Here is an 11,320-nt window from a genome sequence, read left to right on the forward strand (position 1 = left end):
CTTCACTGGTTTTGGGTTTTGTATTGTTGGTGCCTTTCAACACTCCTTACAGGCAATACACATCACAATTAAAAATACTCACTAAAATAAGATATTAAGATATAACAGTCAAAAAGTCAAATTAATAACTAAGTTTTTATCTCATATATATATATATATATATAGGGCTTTTTTTTTTAATCTCATAATTATGATTTACCATTGGGGTATTTTTTTAAAGATACATCGAAATGATATTAAAAGGTCATTACTATGAGATAAATAAATAAAAACAACTCGATGAAAAAGTCATAATTGAGATTTTAAAAAAGTCGTAGTTATGAGATAGAAAGTCTTAATTATGAGATAAAAAGCTGTAATTGTAAAAACAATAATAATTATGAGATTAAAAAGTCATAATTGTGAGATAGAAAGTTGGATTTATGAGATAAAAAGTCAAATTTTGACTTATAATTACAATTTACCAATGGGGCATTTTTTATATAATACATCGAAATTATGAGATAAAAAGTCATAATTATCAAAAAGTCCTATATTATGAGATAATAGTCATAATTATGAGATAAAAAGTCATAATTATCAAAAAGTCCTATATTATGAGATAATAGTCATAATTATGAGATAAAAGCCATAATGTGATAAAATTCCAATTTATGAGACTGGAAACTCAAATGAATAACTAAATTTGTATCTCATAGGACTTTCTTTTTTTTAATCTCATAATTATGACTTAATATTAGTGTGGTTTTTTTTAAAGATAAATCGAAATGATATTAAAAGGTCATTACTATGAAATTCTAAAAAACAACAAAAATTATCGAAATTATGAGATAAAGTTGAAATGATAAAAAGGTCATAATTATGAGATTTAAAAAGTCGTAGTTATGAGATAGAAAGTCATAATTATGAGATAAAAAGCCGTAATTGTAAAAAAAAAAAAGAAATAAATTATGAGATTAAAAAGTCATAATTGTGAGATAGAAAGTTGGATTTATGAGATAAAAAGTCAAATTTTGGCTTATAATTAAGATTTACCAATGGAGCATTGTTTTATATAAAACATCGAAATTATGAGATTAAAAAGTCATAATTATCAAAAAGTCCTAAATTATGAGATAATAGAGTCATAATTATGAGCTAAAAGCCATTTTGTGATACATTTCCAATGTATGAGATACAAAAATCTAAATTATGACATTGGAAACTCAAGTTTTTATCTCACAGATAGGACTTTTTTAAAATCTCATAATCATGATTCACTATTAGGGTGTTTTTTGGGGGGTTTTTTTAAAGATAAATCAAAATGATATTAAAAGGTCATTACTATGAGATTTAAAAAATCGAAATGTTGAGATAAAGTTGAAATGATGCAAAAGTCGTAATTATAAGATTTAAAAAAACTGAAGTTATGAGATAGAAAGTCAGAATTATGAGGTAAAAAGCCGTAATTGTAAAAAAAATAATTAAAAAATAATGAGATAAAAAGTCAAATTTTGACTTATAATTACAATTTACCAATGGGGCATTTTTTTTAATACATCGAAATTATGAGATAAAAAGTCATAATTATCAAAGAGTCCTAAATTATGAGATAATAGAGTCATAATTATGAGATAAAAGCCATAATGTGATTAAAAAAATAATAATTTATGAGATACAAAAAAATCTAAATTATGACATTGGAAACTCAAATTAATAACTAAGTTTTTACCTCATAGATAGGATTTTTTTTTTTAATCCGATAATTATGACTTACTATTAGGGTGTTTTGTTGTTTTATTTAAAAGATACATCGAAATTATATTAAAAGGTCATGACATTTTTTTTAAAAAATCGAAATTATGAGATAGTTGAAATGATAATAATATGAATTAAAAATACATAATTATTAGGTTAAAAACAGTTGTAATTATGAGATAGAAAGTTGTTTGAGATTTTTTTTTTAAAGTTATAAAGTTGAAATTATTAAATAGAGTCATAACTGAGATTTTTTTAAAAAAGAAGAATTTTGAGGGTAAAAAAGTCGTCGTTTTGTTTTTACAATTAGGGCTTTTTATCTCATAATTATGACTTTCTATCCCATAACTACGACTTTTTAAACCTCGAAATTATGAGATAAAGTTGAAATGATGAAAAGGTCATAATTATGAGATTTAAAAAGTCATAGTTATGGGATAGGAAGTCATAATTATCAAAAAAGTCCTAAATTATGAGATAATAGTCATAATTATGAGATAAAAGCCATATAGTGATAAAATTCCAATTTATGAGATACAAAAATCTAAATTATGACATTGGAAACTCAAATTAATAACTAAGTTTTTATCTCATAGATAGAACTTTTTTTTTTTAATCTCATGATTATGACTTACTGTTAGGGTGTTTTTTGTTTTTTTTTAAAGATAAATCGAAATTATATTAAAAGGTCATTAGTGTGAGATTTTTTTTTTTTAAATCGAAATTATGAGATAAAGTTGAAATGATGAAATAGTCATAATTATGAGATTTAAAAAGTCGTAGTTATGGGATAGAAAGTCATAATTATGAGATAAAAAGCCCTAATTGTAAAAAAAAAAAAAAAAAAAAGAAAGAAATTATGAGATTAAAAAGTCATAATTGTGGGATAGAAAGTTGGATTTATGAGATAAAAAGTCATAATTATAAAAAAAAAAGTCCTAAATTATTAGATAATAGAGTCATAATTATGAGATAAAAGCCATAAAGTGATAAAATTCCAATTTATGAGATACAAAAATCTAAATTATGACATTGGAAACTCAAATTAATAACTAAGTTTTTATCTCATAGATAGGACCTTTTTTTTTTTTTTTAAATCTCATAATTATGACTTACTGTTAGGGTGTTTTTTTTTTTTTAAAGATAAATCGAAATGATATTAAAAGGTCATTAGTATGAGATTTTTAAAAAAAAATCGAAATTATGAGATAAAGTTGATAATGAGATTTAAAAACATAATTATTAAGTTAAAAACAGTCGTAATTATGAGATAGAAAGTTGTTTGAGATTTAAAATAAAAATTATGAGATATAGTTGAAATTATTAAATAAAGTCATAACTATGAGATTTTAAAAATAAAAAAAAGTAATAATTTTGAGATAAAAAGTCATAATAATTTGCATAATGTAAAAATGGGCTTCCATATTAATGTGTAGAAGGTCCAATTTAGCGGGACGGTCCATTTGCTAAATGACATTTAATTGTCACATTTTCTCTTGTGCGAGCTATTATAAAAGGACTGCTGTTGGGAAAAAAAACAAAGTTTTCATGTATTCTCCAGTCCAATATTTCCTATCAGTGTGTGCGACCTGCAAGTGTACCTAATGAATTGGCCGCTGAGTGAGGACGAGTTCCTCCTCTTAAGACGTCACGTGGACAGGTCCAACGCTAAGAGGAGGGGACACAACCGCGCATGTGCAGTGGTAAGAGGAGGGGACACATCCTCCCTCAAACTTCCGATGGCGTGTTTGTGTGCCGCGGCCGCCTTGTCTTCTTCTGGACGTCGCAGCTCCTCCTCGCCTAAAGATCAGCGCTCAGGTGAGATTTCAGCTTTCATCGTTGTTTTTTTCCTTCATGCTGCAGATGTGACCATGTGTGTGTGACATCTGACGTCACCAAGGACATCTGCTGCGTAGCTGCAATGACACTGTCCGCGCTAATGACGTAGTATATAGTGCAACATTCTGGGTGGTCACATGGGACATTTTTAAATCATTCCCTAGATGTGTCATCAATCAATTAAAATTGGAATTAAATACATTAAATGTGGTATTAATTGTGCCATTATTTGTATGTAAAAGTACATTTAACTATTCAATCATTTGATTATTAGTTAATAATTTAATCCGTTATTTATTTCATAATTTAACAAATGTTTTCATGATTTAATTCTTTGGTTAATATTTAAATAACTACCTCAGTGTGTCATTAATCAATTAAAATTGGAATTAAATAAATACATTTGTTAATAATGTTGCCATTATTTTGGGGTAAAAGTACATTTAATTATTCAGTCATTTGATCATTATTTAATCAATTATTTATTTAATTATTATATAATTTAAATGTTTTCATGATTTAACTCATTATTTCATTATTTATTTAGTTCATTAATCTTTAATTAAATGTTTCATTAATCAATTACAATTGGAATTAAATAAATAAATGTGTTATTAATTTGCCATTATTTTTATGTAGAAGTACATTTAATTATTTGGTTATTATTTAATTAATTATTTATTTCAATATTTTATAATTTAATAAATGTTTTCATGATTTAATTATTTGATTAATCTTTAAATAACTACCTAAATGTGTCATTAATCAATTACAATTGGAATTAAATACATGCATGTGGTATTCATTTTGCCATTATTTTTATGTAAAAGTACATTCAATGATTTAATAATTTGATTATTATCTGATCATTTATTTCATTGTTTTGTAATTTAATACTTTTTTAAATTATTTAATTCATTATTTCATGATTTAATTATTTGATTAATATTTGAATAACTACATCAATGTGTCAATCAATTACAATTGGAATTAAATAAATACATTTGTTATTAATGTTATTTTTGTGTAAAAGTACATTTAATTATTCAATCGTTTGATCATTATTTAATCAATTATTTATTTCATTATTATATAATTTAACAAATGTTTTCATGATTAAACTAATTATTTATCTTTAATTAAATGTTTCATTAATCAATTACAATTTGAATTAAATAAATAAATGTAATATTGATTTGCCATTATTTTTATGCAGAAGTACATTTCATTATTTAATTATTTGATTATTATTTAATTAATTATTTATTTCAATATTTTATAATTTAATAAAGGTTTTCATGATTGTATTATTTGATTAATATTTAAATAACTACCTAAATGTGTCATTAATCAATTACAATTGGAATTAAATACATACATGTGGTATTAATTGTGCCATTATTTTTTATGTAAAAGTACATTCAATTATTTAATAATTTGATTATTATCTAATAATTTATTTCATTATTTTGTAATTTTCTAAATCTTTTCATTATTTAATTCATTATTTCATGATTTGATTAATCTTTAAATGACTACCTCAATGTGTCATTAATCAATTACAATTGGAATTAAATAAATACATTTGTTATTAATGTTGCCATCATTTTTATGTAAAAGTACATTTAATTATTCAATCATTTGATCATTATTTAATTTATTTATTTAAATATTTTATAGTTTATTAAATGTTTTAATGATTTAATTCATTATTTTGTAATTTAATTATTTGATTAATCTTTAAATCATTACCTACGTTTGTCATTAATCAATTACATTTGGAATTAAATAAATACATCTGTTATTAATTGTGCCATTATTTTTATATAAAAGTACATTATTGATCTTGTGATTATTATTCAATCAATTATGGATTTTCATACTTTATTATTTAAGTCATTTTTTCACGATTTAATTCATTATTTCATGATTTCTATATTTATTCATATTTACATAAAATGTGACAATAGTTTATTACAGTCATAATTAAATGCATAAATGTGTTTTTAAATGTGTCAATGTATTTATTGTAAAAGTAAATTTAATGAATCAATTATTGATTTTAATATTTCATGATTTTTTATTTTTTTTTCCCATGGTTTAAGTAATTATTTCATGATTCCATTATTCAACTAATCTATAAATAATTACCTAAATTTGACAATAACTGATTACAATTTAAATTAAATACATACATGTGTTGTTAAAAGTGTCATTAATTTATTTAATATCAAAGTACATTTAATTATTTCATCATTTGAGTAATTATGTACTTACTTTATTTTAATCACAACAACCAAAAATACTCAGCATCCATAGTTAACAATAGGTCATTAGTCATTTTTGCGAGGGCTGTCTCCGTAGAGTGATTTACCCTGAAACCGGACTGAAAGGGTTCACAGAGATTGTTAGACGCTAAGTGTTCATTTAGCTGCTGTGCAACAAATTTTTTGAGGATTTTCGAGATAAAGGGAAGGTGTTTTGAGGAGAGGATGAATAACCGCTTTTTTGAATGCTTGGGGAACAGTGCCAGAGGAAAGTGATACGTTTATAATATTTACCACTGATGGTCCTAATATTACAAACAGTTCCTCAATAAGTTTCCCAGGAAGTGGGTCAAGTAAACATGTTGTTTGTTTTATCCCATTTACACGCCGCAGGAGTTCCTCTAATGTTATTTCATCAAAAAGAGAGAGACTATTTTGGAGGGCAATATCCATCGTAAATACATTCGTATCTGTGTTAATAAAACCCAGTTGGATCTGGGATGCGTTCTCTTTAATCTCCTTTCTAATTAGTTAAATTTTCTTATTAAAGAAATTCATAAAGTCATCTGCCGAGTGGGTGGAGCTACTGGGAGGAGTCCCTTCTTGGGTTAGCGATGCTACTGTACTGAACAAATATTTAGGATAATTTTTATTGAGGCAAATGAGATTGGAGTATTAATTAGCTTTAGCTAAGGTAAGCATGCGTTTATAAGTTACTAAACCATCACTCACATTTAGCTGCTGTGCAACAATTTTTTCGAGAATTTTCGTGATAAAGGGAAGGTGGGACACCGGCCGAAAGTTTACCATGAGATATTGATGGAAAACCTCATGTTTAGTCGCACGCCGTTTGTGTTCCAGCTTTCTACATGATAAGAGCTCTAGTTTCTTCTGTAAACCAGACGGTACGCCTTTTGGGGCCTTTTTTAGCAACAATGGTGGAATGAAACATTAAAGTTGTTAGTGAGGATATCGATAGAGCCCACATAATTTGGGAATGGCGCCATTACCGAAGGCAGTAGGCCAGCAAGAGTCATAGTTGTGGTCGTTAGTAGTATTTGTTTGTTGATTTGTTTTGTTAACTATGCGCTAAAAGGTTGTTACGTTGTTTTACAGGAGCTGAAAATGCCCGCCAGAGAATCCCTGTTTTTATTAACGGTGGTGAGTTCTACTATCTTCACCGCCTCACTGGAATGCCCGCCGCTTTGCACTTGCTCTATCAAATATAGACGCCATTTTGCTGAATGCTCCTACAAAGACTTGGCCACAATCCCATCCGACCTGCCACACAATGTCGCCACTCTCAGTCTCTCGGCAAACAAGATCCGTACGGTACCACGAGGCGTTTTCGCCAACGTTACCCGGATGATGTCACTGTGGATGGCCCACAACGAAATCGTCTCTATGGAGCCGGGAAGCGTCTCGTCTCTGGTTCATCTGCGCAACTTTGACGTCAGCCATAACAAGATAGCCGACTTTCCATGGGGCGATCTGCAGAATCTGACTCGGCTGCAGCTGCTGAAGATGAACCACAATGAAATGGGCAGTCTTCCTAGCGACGCCTTGGCGAACCTCAAAGACCTGAGGTCCCTCCATCTCAACAACAACAAACTTCTGACTATATCAGAGGGGACATTCGACTCCTTGACTTCTCTGTCCCATTTGCAGCTCTTCAACAATCCTTTTGCGTGCACTTGTTCACTCAGCTGGTTCAGAGATTGGTTCTTGACCTCCACCCTCTCAGTCCCCAAAATGAACCTAATGACTTGTGCTACTCCAAAGGAACTTAAAGGAGAGATGATTGTGAACTTAGCTGAGTCCAAATGCGCTCAGCCGACCGTCACAATCAGGACTCAGCCACATGTTGGCGACACAACTTTGTATGAGGGCGATGCTTTGGTTTTAACTTGTGACTTCAAAGGCAACCCAACGCCATTGGTCATGTGGAGTATTCGCAGTCACCCGAAAGAACCTCATCACTCCTTCTTGTCCAATAGTCCGGTCCAAATCTATCACAATGGAACCGTCATCATCTCACATCTCAGCAAGGATGACAGCGGCAACTATAGCTGCTCTGCCTCCAACAAGTTTGGTACGGCGATTGACTCACTCTTAGTCAAAGTGTCATCAGGGCCAACGTCTGTAGCTATGACCGATACAACACAACAACCGGTCGTACCTGAAACATCTGTGTTTGATTCTGTAGCTGAGAGAAAAGAAGTCTTGCTTACCTCCTTCCCGACCGCAGAGATCACCCCTCAGTATTTTGAGGAGTCGGTAGGTGCGACCAAATGCGGCTTGACTGCTAAAACGAGACATGTTTCAAACCATGTCTTCAATTGGAGCTTGGATGACACCACTCAGCACGTGTTTGACTATGGCGTCATTGCGCTGGGGGTGTCAGAAACGGAGGTCACCGTAAAACTCAACCCTCTTCTAATACCCAGAGACAGTAACTGGACTATCGCAGTCTCACCAGATAGTCCTCACAATGTCAGCCAAAAGCCTCACAGGCTTCAAGAGAACTCTGAAGAATCCCGTTCAAGAGGGTTGTATCTGTGTGTCACCGCTGACCGCAAGCACTCGCCTGTGCTGTGGTCACAGATTAAAGAGGGCATCAACACCTACCTACTCAGTGGTCTACGACCAGGTACAAACTACTCCCTGTGTCTGACCTACAAAGGGGAGGACTGTGAGGTTCAAGTGCTCTTCGCCACCAGAAGAAAAGTCCCTAACCTGATCATCATAATCACAGTCAGTATTTGCCTTCTGACCGTGTCAACCGTCCCCCTACTTGGAGCCACATGTTTCCACTTGGTGTACAAATACCGCAGCAAGACGTACAAGCTGATCATGAAGGCCAGAGACCAGTACCAGATGGAAAGGACGCTTGCCACTAACGTTAACGTCCACGCACTTCTAACCGAGTCTCAGGGGGACATGACCATCAGTCAGCTGGATGAGAGTGGAGATGCAGAGAAGGAGGCGGACACGGAAGAAAGCATAGTGACCGAGTCTCAGTCCAGAGGGAATTTGGACGACTGCGAGGTCGGATCGGAGTTCAGCGAGGGGCTTCCTTTGGGGGCTGAAGCGGTCAATATCTCTAGCAACGACAACATCAGTGACTGTGAACCGGATGTAGCATAAAATAACCTTGTTGCACTTTTAAGCTGACATTGTGCTTTGTGCCAGTGTTGTGTCGTGTTATTTAGGGATGGGTATCGAATTCTGTAGCTTTACAGATACCAATCGACGTCCGTTGTTACTACTGCGTACAGATTAAAGTAAAATCAAACAGTACCGTAGTTCGAGGCCTCCGTTGCACAAGGACTCAAGCCGACTGCGACACAATTTGAACTGCCAACAAAGCAAGAAGAAGGCACTGGAAAGTACAGTAGGACTCCGTTTTTCAAAATGCACTAGCTCAATGCTAATTTATATTAGATTTGCTGTAGACGTGCTACTGATTAGCATTAGCAATTTTACATGGCGATTTCAACACCTCCAAATCAGTTAATGGAAACTGCAACTAAGTTTAATACTTACTGTATAATCCACTTTGTAGGGCTCAACAAAAGACAAGAATGGCTCATTCAACATGATGGCAAAGACTACTTCTTGGTGAAGGCAACACACTGCCATCTAATGTCTTGGAATGGCAACTGCATGCAAGGTCCACACCATATAATGCAGTAAAGTACTTGCAAATGAGACACAAAGGTGTAAGAGAACAAAATGATGATTTACCAGCAGAGTTCAGTGTTAAATAAATACAACATTTGATTTATTTATATACAAAGGTACAGAAAATTGGTACTGTCGAGAACTGCTATTGACTCCCAAGTACCAGGAATTAGGGTCAGATTGATTCAAAGGTGAAAGGTACTCATGGCTAGTCTTATGTTGACATACTCCAGTCAGATACGCACAATCACTTACCTACTCATTACCTAACCAACTAACTTATCAACCCGACAGTGATGAATGTCGCAGACGGTGCATTAATTCTGCACAATAACTTGAAATCACTATTTTGTCGCTATTTTGGGGCATTAAGACTTTGCTGCTCATTGGTTTTCTAATTGATTGCCTCAAATCTCTCCAAGATCTTGTCAGCGCCAACTCAAAGGGGACCTATGATGATTCTCATCCACATTCAAAACACTTTCTTGTAGTCTAGAAGTATTGGATATGCTTTGGTGTCAATTTTGCTCCAGAGTCACATATTTATAACCGTCTTTCTGCATGGGTCGGTTTGTGTTTGGAGCCATTCCCTTTAGTTTGCAAATTAATCTCATCTCCAAAAGTATCAGAATGTATTTTTCTTCAATTTATAAAACCAAAAAAAATCACCAGAAATGGGCTATTTCCACAAAAACACATCTAAATCAACTAATTTATATATATATATATATATATATATATATATATATATATATATATATATATATATATATATATATATATTTCTTGAAGACGAACACACGGCTGAAAATAAACTGGCCACAACATTACGTACACCTGCACACTTTTGGGTGGATTCAGAGCTGCATATAAAAAAAGCTAATGTTTATCTCATTGCATGTCGTGATATCGTGGAAATACACAAACAATATAATATACATATATGTATATATAACATACAAAATAAACCACTGCTTTAGCAACCATAATATTGTTTGACTAAGTCAACTGGTCGAAAAAAATAACTATTTTAGTAGTCGACTAATCGAAAAAACATGTCTGCTAATCAAAAAAGTAATTGCTGAATCCAGCTTTTTACTTACTGGTCTATGTTGACAAAACAGTCCCGTGTAAAATGTCCTGGACAAACTAACACGGATGTATTATTTTATAGACATCAGAGAAGGCGCAAGGGCGTGAAACGAGAAGGAAAAAAATTATCCTTTGACTCGTCGACTAATCGTTAAATAGTTGTCTGACTAGTAAACAAATTAGAAAAGTAATTGTTTGACTGGTCGGCTAATCAAAAGAAATATGCTGATTTAGTCGATTAATCGGAAAAAAATATCGTTTGACTAGTTGACTAATCTGAAAAAAGTTTGACTAGTCGACTGATCTGGAAAATAATCATTTGACTTGTTGACTAATCTGAAATATAATCGTTGAAATAGTCGGCTAATCAAAAAAATAATAGTTTGACTCGTCGACTAATCGGGGAAAAAGTTTGACTCGTCGACTAATCGGAGAAAAGGTTTGACCAGTCAACTAGTCTGAAAAATAATAATTTGACTAGTTGGCTAATCAAAAATATTATTGTTTGACTAGTCGTCTAATCGTAAAAAAGTTTGACTAGTCGACTAATCGGAAAAATAATCATTTCACTTGTTGACTAATCTGAAATATAATCATTTGACTCGTCGGCTAATCAAAAAATAAATTTCTAAATATAAAACTGATCAAGAAAATGTTTGGTTGACTAGTCTACTAATCGAAGAAAGTAGTTTGACCAGTCA

General features: G+C 31.7%; 1 protein-coding gene across 1 annotated transcript; it reads left to right on the top strand.

The window, feature by feature from the left end:
- Positions 1-2,456: 2,456 nt before the first annotated feature.
- Positions 2,457-10,129, top strand: LOC133664657 (immunoglobulin superfamily containing leucine-rich repeat protein 2-like). The gene is made up of 2 exons (XM_062069480.1): positions 2,457-3,555; positions 6,960-10,129. The coding sequence occupies exon 2, from the start codon at positions 6,969-6,971 to the stop codon at positions 8,988-8,990; it is 2,022 nt and encodes a 673-aa protein (XP_061925464.1). The 5' UTR covers positions 2,457-3,555; positions 6,960-6,968; the 3' UTR covers positions 8,991-10,129.
- The last annotated feature ends 1,191 nt before the right edge of the window (positions 10,130-11,320 follow it).

This window comes from Entelurus aequoreus, linkage group LG02 (genome assembly GCF_033978785.1).
Source record: "Entelurus aequoreus isolate RoL-2023_Sb linkage group LG02, RoL_Eaeq_v1.1, whole genome shotgun sequence".
NCBI classification, from domain to species: domain Eukaryota; kingdom Metazoa; phylum Chordata; class Actinopteri; order Syngnathiformes; family Syngnathidae; genus Entelurus; species Entelurus aequoreus.

What these genes read in the sequence shown, in the direction of transcription:
- LOC133664657 (XM_062069480.1), top strand. Translation starts at nt 6,969, where the DNA reads ATGCCCGCCAGAGAATCCCTGTTTTTATTAACGGTGGTGAGTTCTACT.